Source organism: Somniosus microcephalus, chromosome 13 (assembly GCF_052327205.1).
Source record: "Somniosus microcephalus isolate GS21.2 chromosome 13, FLI_Smic_1.0, whole genome shotgun sequence".
Lineage (NCBI taxonomy): Eukaryota > Metazoa > Chordata > Chondrichthyes > Squaliformes > Somniosidae > Somniosus > Somniosus microcephalus.
In genome coordinates this window covers 49,477,399-49,493,767 of record NC_140999.1, presented here as the reverse complement: position 1 = coordinate 49,493,767, position 16,369 = coordinate 49,477,399, and the positions used below count along the sequence as shown (strand labels likewise).

General features: G+C 47.6%; 1 protein-coding gene across 3 annotated transcripts in view; it reads left to right on the top strand.

The window, feature by feature from the left end:
* Nucleotides 1-995: 995 nt before the first annotated feature.
* mpnd (MPN domain containing) overlaps nt 996-16,369 on the top strand; it is a 50,380-nt gene continuing 35,006 nt past the window's right edge. For all 3 annotated transcript variants that reach the window (XR_015080575.1, XM_086004897.1, XM_086004896.1), the window contains exons 1-4: nt 996-1,275; nt 8,133-8,344; nt 12,116-12,346; nt 14,155-14,311. Coding sequence is in view for 2 of the 3 variants with exons in the window: in XM_086004897.1 (XP_085861023.1) it covers nt 1,026-1,275; nt 8,133-8,344; nt 12,116-12,346; nt 14,155-14,311 (850 nt within the window). In the remaining variant the exon portion in view is untranslated. The remainder of the gene's footprint in view (nt 1,276-8,132; nt 8,345-12,115; nt 12,347-14,154; nt 14,312-16,369) is intronic.

Sequence of the window (16,369 nt, the reverse complement as noted above, 5' to 3'; positions counted from 1 at the left end):
CAGAATTCCCTATTGGATTTATTAGTGACTGTCTTATATTTATAATCCCTCGTTCTAGTCTCTCCACAAGTGCAAACATTTTCTCTACATCTACCCTATCAAACCCTTTCATTACCTTAAAGACCACTATCAGGTCACCCCTCAGCCTTCTCTTTTCTAGAGAAAAGAGCCCCAGCCCATTCAATCTTTCCTGATCAGCATAGTAATGAATTTGCACTTGTAATTGTGCATGAGATCCTAAATCTGGTCATTTGCACCAGGCTACATTTTTGCGAGAGTGAACATAACAAACACTTCATTGAAAAAAAAAATTATAATGAGGTTCTGCCGTTAAATCCAGCAGTACCTCCGTGTCCCCGGCATTGATGCATTCCCCGGCTATTTTTGCCGTTCCCCACCTCTCCGTGAATAATGGGGCCAGAGACGCAGACGCACTAGCAGATCTCCTGTGCCATTGCTCACGGTGAGCCAGTGCGTGCCCTGTTTTATATAAATATATATAGATAGGGATGCTACCAATAAATTGGGAAAAGTTACAGGAAGTGTGTCACTTGAAGTGTGTGCAAGAGTTTTAGTATATAGATACATAAATCACAGCAAATTTGGAGATTTAGAATAAATATAGATCATAGTTAAATAGATTTAAAGAAAGATTTGCATTTATATAGCACCTTTCACGACCACCGGACGTCTCAAAGCACTTTACAGCCAATGAAGCACTTTTGAAGTGGAGTCACTGTTGTAATGTGGGAAACGCAGCAGCCAATTTGCGCACAGCAAGCTCCCACAAACAGCGATGTGATAATGACCAGATAATCTCTTTTTTTGTTATGTGGATTGAGGGGATAAATATTGGCCAGAAGTAAATTGCAGTTGCATAGATTTATGTCTCGCAAATTGCAATGATAGATTTAGAAATTGTTGCATTTTTGAGATTGAGACTAAAATGCAGTTGCATTTGGTGTGCGTGTGCTGTTGGCTGAAGAGTGCGGAGCTGCAGGCTCCAGTGTGTGTTTGTGAGATGAATGAGACACGTGGGGTGTTTGGTGTGTGTTCACGTGATGCGGTGGCAGATTGCTGAACATCCTCGCAGTGCCTGGCTTGTCTGTGTGTGTCTCTCATTAACAAAACCTGCTGCCTCAGTGCAAGGAAACTACCCTTTCAACACACTCAGTCCCCACAGGCTCTCTCCCTCTGCATTTCACCAAAAACACAGCAAAGAGGGGAGCAACCTGCTCAAGAACAAGACAAATAAAGAGCCTCTGCCAGGAATGGGTAAGTCCTTACTTATTGTGTGTGTGCGCCAATATTAATCATTAGAATTCATTTGAATTCTTTACTCGGCCACTTTATTTATCCTCTGCGTGCATTGTGTTTTTCACCTTTTTGGATTTTATTTTCTAAAGATTTTTTTAAATTCCACCCACAATTGAAAAGTGAAACCAAGATGAGCCCCAAGTGTCCCTCAGTTTGTTACAAAGGGAAGACGCAGGGCGCAACTTAACCTGCTGCCTTTTAGAGGGGGGGTGGGGCGCCAGTATCAGATTGACGGCGCCCTCAGCCAATGAGCGCGCCGAGCCGGCGATTGTAACTGTTCTCGGCGGCCAATGGGCGTTTGCTGGGGTTGGGCGGGGTTTCCGCTTTAGCCAAGTTCGGTTGCGGTGCAGGCAGTGTGGTGTTTGTGTCCTGGGTTTATTATTCCAGACCATCTCTTTTATAACCTTGTTTGAAACAGCTTTAATTTGAAGCCCATCCCTTGACTAACTTCCCTTTGGTTAAAAAAAAAAGGACTGGGTTTTTACTTTGCAGAGGTGTAATTTAAATTTTTTTTTTTTAATTCAATTTATTCACCACACAGCTGCAAGATTAACTCATTCTGGGCAAATCGTTCAGAATGTATGTGCACAGGAAGTTCTCCTCCCACCTGTGCTCATTTATATTCTAATAGGTCAGTTAAAAAAAAAAGGGGAAATTAACTGCCTTAAAAAGCTGAAGTAAGTTGCACCACTCAAACTAATTTTTTTGGTGCTATGATTAATTTTTTAATTCTCAGTATTACTTTAGCTACTTGCATTCCTGTTGCAGTAGGTAGGGCATCTTTTGCAGACTTGATTGAAGGGTTTGTGGAAGAGGCAGTTGCTGATTTACTTGTCTGGTTTTTGACGAGATTTCTAATGCGGCCAGATTATTCTTAAACCTAATTTGTAGAAATGCGCTCGTGATTATAAATCCCGGATGTGTACTAAAACCTGCTGGTTATCTGTTTAATAAATGGGTGAATACAATAGGTTGCACTTTAAGTATAGTTTAGATCGGTTCACATGAAGAATGACCATTGGTCTGTCGGATCCTATCCTTCCAGAACATCAAACTTACCGTTTCCCATTACAACTTTGACGTCCTATCAAACAGACAGACAAGACCTCCGATTAATGTCTTATCTGAAAATTGGCACCTCTGACAATGTAGCCCGCCCTCCCTACTGCACGAGATTGTCAGCGTAGGTTATGCACGCAGGTCCTGGAGGATTCAGATTCTGAGGCAAGACCATGAGGATCTGAGTAAATGTAAGACAAGATTCATTCAACTTTCTCCCATCCTTTCCTGAAGGCAGTGACTCGTGCTGGGGTACAGTTGCAGAGGGGTACCGCGCCCCTGGTGCTCTTGGAAATGACCGTTCTTCAGGCGTGAGCTGAGCTCTTTGACTCGGAGGATGTGGAAGCAGAGCCTGGTCGTGTGCTCGCCTGCACGCACGCACCCACCTTTCCCAACAGGTGTTGCTGGATGATGATCATGAGCACGGGCTGATTTTTCCCTATCCGAGCCCAGGGGTGCTGAGGTCATTCGTAGCCCTCTCGCCACCACCTGGCTGAACCAAATGGAATGACTGTGGTATCCTTGTGTCTCAGTGGCTATCCTCATTTCCCCGGTAGAGTACACGCTCAGGTTTATTAGTCCAAACCTACAGTATATCTAAAACCTTAAGGATGGATCTGAAATTATGTTTCTTTATAAAAGCTGCTTTGACGTTCAATTTTGTGGCGTGCTAGTGCTGTTGAACCCGGCTTGTGGGTCCCACATAGTTTGTAGATGGAAGGTCCAATTGTTTTTTTTTGCTAGGTCTTCCTGGCAGCCGGTCCTAATGAATCTGACCAATTTACTTTGGGTTGATGCTGGCTGTGCAAGACCCAGGTATTGGGAACTGCTGCCGTTAGCACACTGCTAAACCTAATGTAAGAGCAGCTACAGAATGAGTTTGTTACTCCCTGAGCTACTTCCTTCTGTCCTGCACCAGCCCCAGCCCCAGCAGACACCAACCTTGCAGAAAGACGAGCATTTATTGAGCACCGTTCACGTCCTCAGGATGTCCCAAAGTGCTTTACAACCAATGAATTACTTTTGAAATATAGTCACTTGTTATAATGTAGGAAATGTGCTAGCTCCCACAAACAGCAATGAGAAAATGACCAGGTAATCTGTTTTAGTGATGCAGAGTAAAGCTCCCTCCATATTGCCTGATCCTGCAGTCCAAGTGAAGTATGGCAGCAGTTGGAAGAGTAAAGCTTCCTCTACACTGCCCCATCAAGCACTCCTAGGGTAGCTACAGAGGAGTTTGATGGCGAGTAAAGCTTCCTCTATGCTGTACAATCAAGGTTGAGTATATCATGGTTAGCAGCAGAGTAAAGCTCCCCGTACTCTGCTCCAACTTCTGAAGAGTACCTACTGCAGCTTCAAGGTGATGTTTTTCTATTTGCCGTACCAAATATCCTGTGGCCTCTCTAAGTGACATTGCCAATATAATGCCATTTGGTGCTGTGGACAGGAAGTGCATTGTGACTGTCCCATAGGAGCCTTACAGCCAGTGACAGTAGACTTTAATCCCTGGTCTCACAGATAAAAGTGCAATGTCTCCCATCCTTCCCTCTGGGCCATTTGTTTTACATAGAAACATAGAAGATAGGAGCAGGAGTAGGCCATTCGGCCCTTCAAGCCTGCTCCACCATTCAACGAGATCATGGCTGATCATCCAAACGCTAGCACCCGGTCCCTACACCGACAGCCATCCCACACAAGCCCTATCCCCGTAACCAATCCCCCCTAACACTAAGGGCCAATTTTTATCATGGCCAATCAACCTAACCTGCACATCTTTGGACTGTGGGAGGAAACCAGAGCACCCCCACGCAAACACGGGGAGAATGTGCAAACTCCACACAGACAGTCACCCGAGGCCGGATTTGAACCCGGGTCCCTGGCGCTGTGAGGCAACAGTGCTAACCACTATGAGGGAAGCATTCATTGCAAGCACTGAGGCGCTTCCAAATAACTGATTATGAGGACTGTGTTGCCCACTGTGGGAATATTCCCATTAAAAGAGCTTTATTTTTCCAACAGCCGACTAATGCTCCAACATTGCCCGGTGCCAGTTAAGTTGAGCAGCCCTTTCAAATCCTGCGAAACTCCCATAACAGCTTCACAATGCTTCAGATAGCTCTGTGGAATTTGTATATTAAGATGTGCCCATATCATAGGTTGTTGTTTACACTGCACCATCGAGACTTGTACTTAATCTGCTGTAAAATGTGCAAAATAGCTTAGACTGAGATGAGAGTTTAGAGAAAGGAACAAAATCCACAACCAACAGACTGTAAATAACTTGCATTTATATATTTCAAAGAGAAAGAACTTGGATTTATATAGCCTCTTTCACAACCTCAGGATGTACCAAAGCACTTTTCCGCTTAATGAAGTACTTTTCAAGTATATTCGGTGTTGTATATAAGAAACATGGCAATCAATTTGCGCACAGCAAGGTCCCACAAACAGCAAAGTGATTAATGACCAGATTTTTAAAAAATTCGTTCCTGGGATGTGGATGTCGCTGGCAAGGCAGGCATTTATTGCCCATCCCTAATTACCCTTGAGAAGGTCGTGGTGAGCCGCTGCCTTGAACCAATGCAGTCCGTGAGGTGAAGGTACTCCCATAGTGCAGTTAGGGAGGGAGCTGGAAGCAGCTGAAGATGTTTGGGCCTAGGACACTGTCCTGAGGAGCTCCTGCAGCGATGTCCTGGGGCTGAGATTATTGACCTTCAACAACCACAACCATCTTGCTTTGTGCTAGGTATGACTCCAGCCAGTGGAGAGGTTTCCCCTGATTCCCATTGACTTCAATTTTACTAGGGCTCCTTGATGCCACACTTGGTCAAATGCTGTCTTGGTGTCAAGGGCAGTCACTCTTACCTCACTGGAATTCAGCTCTTTTGTCCATGTTTGGACCAAGGCTGTAATGAGATTTGAAGCTAAGTGGTCCTGGTGGAACCGAAACTGGGCATCAGTGAGCAGGTTATTGGTGAGTAAGTGCTGTTTGATATCACTGTCGATATCTTCCATCACTTTGCTGATGATTACGAGTAGTCTGATGGAGTGCTAATTGGCCGGATTGGATTTCTCTTGCTTTTTGTGGACAGGACATACCTGGGCAGTTTTCCACATTGTCGGGTAGATGCCAGTGTTGTAGCTGTACTGGAACAGCTTGGCTAGAGGCGCAGCTAGTTCTGGAGCCCAAGTCTTCAGCACGACAGCCGGGATGTGTCGGGCCCCATAGCCTTTGCTGTATCCAGTGCGCTCAGCCGTTTCTTGATATCACATGGAGTGAATTGAATTAGCTGAAGACTGGCTTCTGTGATGGTGGGGACCTCAGGAGGAGGCCGAGATGGATCATCCACTCAGCACTTCTGGCTGAAGATGGTTGCAAATGCTTCAACCTTGTCTTTTGCACTCGCGTGCTGGGCTCTGCCATCATTGAGGATGGGGATATTCATGGAGCCTCCTCCTCCCGTTAATTGTTTAATTGTTCAGCACCATTCACGACTGGATGTGGCAGGACTGCAGAGCTTTGATCTGATCCGTTGGTTGTGGGATGGCTTAGGTCTGTCTATAGCATGCTGCTTCTGCTGTTCAGCATGCATGTAGTCCTGTGTTGCAGCTTCCCAGGTTGGCACCTCATTTTTAGGTACTCCTGGCATGCTCTTCTGCACTCCTCATTGAACCAGGGTTGGTCCTCTGGCTTGATAGTAATGGTAGAGTGAGGGATATGCCGGGCCATGAGGTTACAGATTGTGGTGGAATACAATTTTGTTGCTGTTGATGGCCCACAGCGCCTCCTGGATGCCCAGTTTTGAGCAGCAAGATCTGTTCTGAATCTACCCCATTTAGCACGGTGGTAGTGCCACACAACACGATGGAGTGATGTCAATTGAGGGATAAATATTGGCCAGGACAACGGGGAGAACTCCCATGCTCTTCTTTGAAATACTGCCATGGGATCTTTTACGTCCACCTGAGAGGGTAGACCGGACCTCAGTTTAACATCTCATCTGAAAAACGGCCCCTCTGACAGTGCAGTACTGAACTGAACCGGAGTGTCAGCCTAGATTTTGTACCCAGGTCTTTGGAGTGGGACTTGAAGCCACAAACTTCTGACTCTGAAGCGAGAGTGCTACTCACGGAGCCATGGCTGACGATCGTAGAGGAGAGAGGCTTATGAAGGGAGTTCCAGAGCTTGAGGCCTAGGCAGCTGAAAGCACAGCTGCCAATAGTGGAGCGATGAAAATCAGGGATGCGTAAGAGGCCATTGGAAGAGATCTTGGAGGTGGGCCTGTAGAGCAGGAGGAGGTTACAAAGATGAGGAGGGGTGAGGTCATGGAGGAATTGGATGAGAATTTTAAAATCAAGGCATTCCTGGACAGAGATCCAATGTAGGTCAGAGAGCACAGGGATGAACGGGACATTACCTCAATTTAACGTCTTATTGAAAGAGGAGTGTCTCCAGAAATGTAGCATTCTCTTAACACTGTACTGGAGTGTTAGCCTGAAGTTCACAAACCACAACCTTCTGACCCAGAGGCAAGAGTTCCTAAATTGAGCTGCACCGACATGTGGTTTCCTACAGGAAGTGGTTAATTCTGAGTTCTCTAAATTACCTGAATGTTTGTTTATTTTGAAAATTGTTGACCACTTGGGAGATTTGATTTGCACCTATAGGAATGCTAAAAAATGTCACCTTGCTATAAGTCATGGAGTAACATTGTTCTCTCGGGTATTGAAGATCAAATTTACCATAGTGGTAAATACTTATTTATTTTTTCCCCTTTATTTTATTCATTCACAGCATGTGGGTGTCGCTGGCAAGGCCAGCATTTATTGCTCATCCCTAACCGCCCTTGAGAAGGTGGTGGTGAGCTGCCTTCTTGAACCGCTGCAGTCCATGTGGTGAAGGTACTCCCACAGTGCTGTTGGAGGGAGTTCCAGGATTTTGACCCAACGACGATGAAGGAACGGCGATATATTTCCAAGTCAGGATGGTGTGTGGAACTTGAGGGGAACTTCGAAGTGGTGGTGTTCACATGCTGCCCTTGTCCTTTTAGGTGGTAGAGGTCGCGGAAGCCTTGGCGAGTTGCTGCAGTGCATCTTGTAGATGGTACACACTGCAGCCACGGTATGCCGCTGGTGGAGGGAGTGAATGTTTAAGGTGGTGGATGGGGTGCCAATCAAGTGGGTTGCCTTGTCCTGGATGGTTCCGAGCTTCTTGAGTGCTGTTGGAGCTGCACCCATTCAGGCTCTGACCTGTGCGGGGTCACCAGGCTCTGTCCTGTGCAGGGTCACGGGGTCAACAAGCTCTCTCCTGTGTGGGGTCACGGGGTCAACAGGCTCTGTCCTATGCAGGGTTGCGTGGTCCACAGTCTCTGGCTGCCCTTTGGTACTTTGCTTAAGTGGCCAATTTTCATGTGTGAGTGTTGGCTGGTTATTCAGTCATGGGGGCAACACACCTGAGGCCAATACTGTCCTCATCCAACACACGCACACTTCCCAGCACAGGCTGCTTGAAAGAGATTGGGAGTGGGATCACTGGATTAATTTTTTTTCTCTCTCCCTATCACAAGGGCACTGATGCTAAAAGCGCAGCCCATTTGCTGGCACAGTTGAAACCCGCTAACTCGGTGCAGACCAGAGATCAAACTTGGGGCTTTCAGGTCGCAGTGGCTCAGTACCATACTGGGTGATGCCGTTATCTACTGACCGACCGAGGCCTGATCACCGTTAACTTTACTTTTCATTGTGTTTGCCCTTAGCTTCTGACCCGTCATCACCCGCAGTGGAAGAGGGAGTGGAGGATGAGGAGGATGAAGTGGACGTGAACCTGGAAGAGGCGGAGAATGGAACTGCTGGGAAAATGCACAATCCCCGGGGGACATTGCTCACTCGCCGTGGGATTACACTGCGCGTGCTTCTCAAAGATAAAGTCATCCAGCCAGGAGAAGGCCTGCTGTCCATTCACTATTTAGTAAGGAAACCTTCTCGCTTATATAAACTTACTTTTCCACCGCTGCCCCTGCTCCTCCAGTTTTCTCCCCACCTCTCCTGAAGATCTTGACTCATGGGGTACAGTTCCACAAGCGTTGGCCACCCTTTGGGACCTCGCCCAGGCTTCATTTTCCATGCCCGAGCCTGGAACAGGAGTATCCAAGGCTTCTTGTCTTTGTGGGCCACTTAGGTGTGTGTCTCGGAGCCTCGGGAGCCAATTCTAAAGTTTGATTCCATGTTCCCATCAATTTTCTTGTATCTTAAGTTGCTGATGCCATCAGATCCTTGTGTTCTGATTTTAGGACTTGCCCACCAATGAAGCAACAGCACTAGGAATGTTCCTTTTCTAAGAACATAAGACTTAGGAGCAGGAGTAGGTCATTTGGCCCCTCGAACCTGCTCCGTCATTCAATAAGATCATGGCTGATCTGATCTTGGCCTCAACTCCACTTCCCTGTCCCCTCCCCATAACCCTTGACCCCCTTACCTTCCAAAAGTCTGTCTATCTCCACCTTAAATATATTCAATAACCCAGCCTCCACAGCTCTCTGGGGAAGAGAATTCCAAAGATTCACGACCCTCTGAGAGAAGAAATTTCTCCTCATTTCTGACTTAAATGGGTGCCCCCTTATTTTGAAATTATGCCCCCCAGTTCTAGATTCCCCCACGAGGGGAAACATCCTCACTGCATTTACTCTGTCAAGCCCCTTCAGAATCTTATGGGGGAAAAATTCGGTTGCTTTGCGTCTCCCGTTAGTGCCCTAAGAGGGCGCAAAGCAACTAGCGACTGGACGCGGCGATGTTTGCGCTGCTCGCGAATTGACCAGACATTTTGCGGCGGCGCTAAACACTAACGCCACGATCTCCTGCGCCTGCAGATCGTGACGTCAGTCGAGCGTGCAACGCCCCGGTAGTCCCCCGGACCGGATATTGAGTTTTGCCCCCTGCCTTACCGCCTGCCGTTAACAATGACAGGTTGAGGGGAGCGTTTTGCAGTTGGGAAGGGACTCGGGGAGCGCTATTTAAAGGCGACCGCTTCCTGTCTTTTTTTCAGTGATATTTTTGCACCACGCATTCTGAGAGAGAGGGACTTCTCGAGAGATTCAACGCTGTGTGAAGGAGTTTGGGTACTGAGCAGCACTTTGCAGGTTCATTTTGATTTGACCTTCCTTGCATCGATTTAGAAGAGACTATGGGGCCTGCACTCTGAGCTCTTTCCCTGGGCCTCTCCATTGTTCTTTCCAGCAGATTTGATGTACAGGTCTCTCCAGGCCGAGATTCAAGGCTGCAATGAGCAGGGTGTGGATGGAGAGCCTCCCCTTTAAGAACTGGCCGGCGCCAGTGTGTCTGTGTTCCATTGCTGACTGACATCACATGAGCTTCGCCAGCGCTCCGAGGTAGCGCCTCGCTCCTCAGCGTTAGCGTCTTAAGAGAGGTGTGTAGCGCCTGATTTAGCGCTCCAATCACCTCCAGGGGCGATAGAGGCCAAGTTTGCAGTCGGAGGCGATAATTAGTGCCAGGCGCTAAACTTTGTGTCCGGCCGATAATAGCGCCCCAAACGGGGCGATACCCAATTTCTCCCCCTAAATGTTTCAATAAGATCCCCTTTCATTCTTCTAAACTCCAATGAGTATAGGCCCAACCTGCTCAACCTTTCTTCATAAGACAGCCCCTTCATCTCCAGAATCAACCTCGTGAACCTTCTCTGAACTGCCTCCAATGCAAGTATATCCTTCCTTAAATAAGGAGACCAAAACTGTACACAGTACTCAAGGTGTGGTCTCACCAACGCCCTGTACAGTTGTAACAGGACTTCCCTACTTTTATACTCCATTCCCTTTGCAATAAAGGCCAACACTCCATTTGCCTTCCTAATTACTTGCTGTACCTGCATGCTAACTTTTTGTGATTCATGTACAAGAGCCCCCAGATCCCTCTGTACCTCAGCATTTTGTAATCTCTCCCCATTTAAAAAATAATTTGCTTTTTTATTTTTCCTACCAAAGTGGATAACCTTGCATTTTCCCACATTAAACTCCATCTGCCAGATTTTTGCCCACTCACTTAGCCTATCTATATCCCTTTAGAGATTCTTTGCGTCCGCCACACAATATGCTTTGCCAGTTCCAAGCTGATAAAATTCCCACAGGACAAATCAGCAACATTAACTCCAAACAGGACTAAGTTGCCTGGGCTTCAAGGGCTGGGCACCCCAGCACAGAATAGTGATCATGGTGGGCATTGCAGCCAAGCCCTATCCTGTTCTTTCCTCGTATACACTTTCTAGCAGAAGAGCCACAAGTGGAATTTTTTGCTATTTTTCTCCTTCGTCCAGGGACACTGAGCCATTTGTCGTGATAAACTGTCCTGGCTGAGTTTAACTCTTCACAAACTGGGGCCCAAACCTAGGAGCCCTCCCAGTGTATATGGCTCAGTTCCATACCATTTACAAGAATGGTTCCAGGGACTCCAGTTACGTGGATAGACTGGAGAAGCTGGAGTTGCTCTCCTTAGAGCAGAGAAGGTTGAGAGGAGAATTGATAGAGGTGTTCAAAATAATGAGGGGTCTGGACAGAGTAGATGGAGAGAAACTATTCCCATTGATGGAAGGGTCGCAAACCAGATGACACAGATTTAAGGTGATTGGCAAAAAAAACAAAGTCGACATGAGGAAAAACTTTTTTACGCAGCAACTGGAATGCACTTGCTGAAAGGGTGGTGGGGGCAGATTCAATCACTGCTTTCGAAAGGGAATTGGATAAGCACCTGAAGGGAAAAAAATGCAGGGCTACGAGGAAAGGGCAGGGCAGTGGGACTAGCTGAAGTGCTCTTGCAGAGAGCTGGCACGGGCTCAACGGGCCGAATGGCCTCCGCCTGTGCTGTAACCATTCTATGATTTAGTACACTTAATTAGAGCAGCTTTATTTCCTTTTTTATTTTGTTTAAAGTCTCTTGGCCATCTTAAAAAGTGCATGTGAATCGCAGGACAGGCTATTTCTATAAAGTGACTTAAAAGTTCCTGTAATAACAACAGAAAATGCTGGAAAAACTCAGCAGGCCAGGCAACATCCGTGGAGAGAGAAATAGAGTCAACGTTTCAGGTCGAAACCCTTCGTCAAGACTGAAAAAGCACAGGAAATGAAACCGATTAAGAGGCCAGATTGGGGGCTGAGAAATGGGGATGAGAGAACAAAAGAGAAGTGAAGAGACATTAAGAGGTATTCAAAACGAGACGAGATGGTGATAGGACTAGTGGAGACAAAAGACGGCTCAGATTAGGTGTGAAATGCGCTGGCAGAATGGGAGACAGCTGCCATGTGGGAGAGAAAAAAAGAGGGAAGGGCCAAAACAAAGGTGTGGATAAAAAATATATGTAAAAATGTAATGGGGGCCGAGGTTATGATCTGAAATTGTTGAACTCGATATTGAGTCCGAAAGGCTGTAAAGTGCCTAATCGGAAGATGAGGTGCTGTTCCTCGAGCTTACGCTGGGTTTCCGTGGAACAATGCAAGAGGCCGAGGACGGTGAGGTCTGAGTGGGAATGGGGCGGTGAATTAAAATGACAGGCGACTGGAAGCTCGGGGTCATCCTTACGGACTGAACGGAGGTGTTCCGCAGAGCGGTCACCCAATCTGTGTTTGGTCTCCCCAGTGTAGAGGAGACCGCATCCTGAGCACCATCTTAAAAGTTCCTGTGTTTTGCGTATATGGCCTTGTCATCCATTTATGTTTCCCGCCCTGTTTTTCCACAGGGGAAGACGTTTGTGGGGGACCTGCTGCCCGACGGGAAGATCAGATGGCAGGAAACCAGTCAGGTTTTCAACTCCCCCAGTGCCTGGGCCACACACTGCAAGAAACTAGTCAACCCAGCCAAGAAATCTGGCTGTGGCTGGGCCTCTGTGAAGTACAAGGGACAAAAGCTGGATCAGTACAAGACCATGTGGCTGAGGAAACAGCAGCCGCCACTGCAGGCTGTGGAAATGGTACGGACCAAAAATATAATCCAGTTGAACAGAAAGGAGAGAAAATGCTGGAAATACTCAGCAGGTCAGGCAGCATCTGTAGAGAGAGAAACAGAGCCAACGTTTCAGGTCGATGACCCTTCTGATGATCTGAAATGTTAACTCTGTTTCTCTCTCCACAGATGCTGCCTGACCTGCTGAGTATTTCCAGCATTTTCTGTTTTTATTTCAATATTTCCAGCATCTGCCGTATTTTGCTTTTGTGTCAACAGAAAGGACTGTGGGTTTAGAGACGAGTTTCATTTTCTGGGAAGGGTGGGGGGGGGGGGGATGTTGTTCAAGTTCAGCCCAGACTTAAATAGGATGAAAATCTTCTCTGCCTGCCGGTTGCAAGAGTCTGGTGAGTTTGGGCAATCTCAGCCCAGTTCCTCGTGTTTTAGAGGGGGGTGTCGTGGAGAAATTTAGAGACCGCAGCAAGCAATTAATAAGTCAAAAGCATAAAAAACAGAAAATACTGGAAGCACTCAGTCAGCACCTGCGGAGAGAGCAGACCCGCTGCTGTTTCAGGTGTAATTCTTCATCGGAGCCGGAGCAGTTTTCTGCTGTGCGTGCTGCCAGCAGACAGACACTTTCATCCCCTCACTCTGTTCTGGATTTCAACTCCACCCCCAGAGGTGAAAGGCCAGTGTCTCTTTAAACAGAAAACTGCTGCACCAGCCATTGCCTTTTTATGATTTCAGTGAAAAGGAAGGATGGTAGAGTGTGAACACAGTTTGTATAAAATTGCTTCCTTCGCTGTTTTTAGTGCCTCTGTTAAAATAGCAGAGATCGGAGTTTCATCCAGGCCTGCTGTGCGATGGTATGCTACTATCCTTCAGCATAATATCAAAACTGTGGTAAAAGAAAAGTGGCCCATCAATTTAAAAATTAAAGGATAAAGCCACATTGTTGGGTCGGTATGAAGATGAGGAGTGGTAAAAGTGGGTTCGTGCACCATAGTCTCTGACCTGGAAGTGACTAATGGGATTTTGCAGAGGGATATTTACTCTGTTGTCAGCTAGATGCTGTTTGTATTCGCAGAGTGTCAAAAAGTCATGGCAAGGAGACAGCAACCTCTGCTTTGTTTATTCATAGCAGATGTTGGTTTACAGTTTTCCTGGTAATGGCATATGTCAGGAAATTCCAGAATTCGTCAATATTCCCAGTTTAGCCAAATAATGTCAGCAAGTCTTTAAATCGCATGTACAAAGTAGGCAGTATGAATGGCTGCTTCCAGCTTTTGATTCCCTTATGAGTGTATTAGTGAAGAAATGTATGTTTTTGATTGTCTGTAAGCAGGACTATCAAACATATCCTTCAAAGAGACATCGAGGCTTCCTTCAAGGCTTTATTGGATGAAGGCACAGCCTGGTGTAGCACTAAGCCACATCGGCCAGGCCATTCCAGGCTCGATTCGCCATCTCTGATTGTAGAGGCACTGCAGCTGACCCAAGTGTGCCTGGGCTGAGGAAATGGAAAATCCTCCAGGGTTCCTGCTCCTGGTTACTATTCAGTGGCTCCTGTGCTGGGATATGGTTGTGTGTAGAAGCCCCACAGTGTGCTGGCATCCGCTGCTCTTGGCTCGCACAGCAAGAATGGGCCGTTTGAAGGAACGAGATCCCAGGGGCTGCCTGATGCCTATAAAGGCCCCACTGCAGCATGGAATCAATGCCTTCAGGAGGGGGGATAATTGGTGCAAAATGGCCCCATCTCTTGGGGATCATCACATTTTCCAGTAGCTTTTTAGACCCTGGGTGAAGCAGTCACTAACGGTTTCATCTTCCCCACAGAATTTGGCCAGTGAAGGAGAAGATGAGGAAATTCCTGAAGAGGAAGACTTTGAAAACCGTGGCAGAAAGATCCCTAAATCGGATAATCCGGTCAAGAAGGTGGAAGAAAAGAGCAGGAAACTGCAAGCTAAAAGCCCTCGAGACTCCAGCCTGATGGGTACCACACCTCTTTCATTATTGTTTTGCAGAATTTTACCCTGTGGTGCAATTATTTCATGCTTTCCGTACGCAACATCTACAGGAGCACAGACTGACTCATTGGGTGCAGTACATACTGATGAAACAGTGTAACATGTTTACAGGAGCAGGGTGTTTGATTGGCGGTGGGGAGGAGATGGCTACCCTACCATATCCAGGTTTGGGTCATTTATTCTTTAGGCCGCAGCAGGTGGGGCTGCATTCCCATCTCCCCTCTTGTCCTGTAGTATTGGGGAGAGGTTGCAGGAAATAGCTGAAGACTGCCTGCTATGTAGCTCAGAGCCTCCCAATAATTGGCTCTCCTTGCTGTAGTATAGTGACCAGAATTGTGCACATTACTGTCAGTGTGGCCATACCAGTGCTTTGTACAGACTCATTATCGCCTCCAGCGATTTGTGCTCTATCTCGGCACCTGTACGTCACAAGAGCCGGTTGGTTTTCACTGCGCTATTGATTTCGGCAAGCTATCCACCAACACCCCCAGATTCCACTCCTCAATTCAATTCAATTTTATTTGCCATATGTAACCAGTACTAGTACAATGGAATGCTTACTCCCCGTAGGGACACGTCAGCTATTCTTACAGCGCCGTGTTCAGAAAGTCAATTCAATGGCTTCCAGTGGCAGTGGGAGCACGATGTCCCTCAGCCGCTCCGTCCTCCTCGTCACCGCGGCCTCCTCCTCACTGTTGCTGACTCCACGTGTGGTGGCCCGCTTCTCACGATCCGACCTCTGGCCGCCATGCTCGGCTCCCCTCCTCCCAGTCGGACTGCGAGCTTCCCGCCATGGAGCTGCCGGCCGACGTGCTGCAGCGGGTCGTCGTGGCTTCTGCTGCTGCTCGTTGCGCTGCGCTGCCTCCGCCCGACTCGCCGAACACATCGTCGGGATGTGAATGCTCCGGTCGCCGCGGCCTCCTCCTCGCCGTCGCCGGCTCCACGGTCCGATGGTCCGGGGCCTGCTTCTCATGGTCCGGCCTCTGGCCGCCATGCTCGGCTCCCCTCCTCCCAGTCGGAATGCCTTCCCGCCGAGGAGCTGCCGGCCGACGTGCTCCGGCTGCTGCTGCTGCTCGCCGCGCTGAGCTGCCTCCACCCGACTCGCCGAACACTTCGCTCCGGTTGCAGGAGCGAGCGGCGAGAGCGGGCCGCCTGAAGCAGGGAGAGCGCGCTAGCACCGGACTGTCTCGGCTGCCATCTTGACTTTATCCTGTGTAGTGACCATGTGGCGCCCTGTAACCTGGAACCATTTTGTTTATATTCCCACCGTTTATTTCCCATTCCTCGTCTCATCACCTCTTACTTTATCCACATTAAGTCCTATTTGCTACACAGCAGCCCATCTTCCCAACCTATCCAGATCCCTGTGCATTTGGTTGGTCTGTTTCCTATTGCTTGAATCTCTTTCAATTTGATGTCATTTGCAAACCTAGACAGCTTTCCCAATCTGGGAAGCGGCCAGACATCACTCACTGTGACTACCGTATGTCCGACAGTTGCTGAATTCACATGTTTGTATGGGAAAGATGGGCTTGACTATACAGTGCAATGGATCTTTTTGTCACTAGTAGCGGAAGCTGTGCTGGTCTATGTGTCACAGGTTCTTCAGTCCCCTGGGAGTAAGCCCAGAAGGCAGGAAGTGAATCTGAGGGGACCACAATCTCTGTGGCACCTGGACCATTGCCCTGACTGGTTGGATTTGAGGCAGGCACTGAAAATACATTGTGACCTGCACATCTAATTGTGGATTCCTTGACCTGCACTTACAAATGTCTGTTACAGCAATAGAGGTAAAAATAAAATTCTGGAAATGTTCAGGAGGCCAGTCAACTTTTGTAAAGGTTTATGTTTTGGTCTTGGCACATGATTCAAACTGAAGAAAATATCCCATCCCAAACACGGACCCGATCAATTCTGATTGACCTGCTGTGCACTTCCAGAATTTTCTGTTTTTTGTTTTAGGAAAATTTTGCTTCCGTCAAGTGCTTTCTGATGTAGTGGGTGTCGGAAAGCCTGTTGGGAGT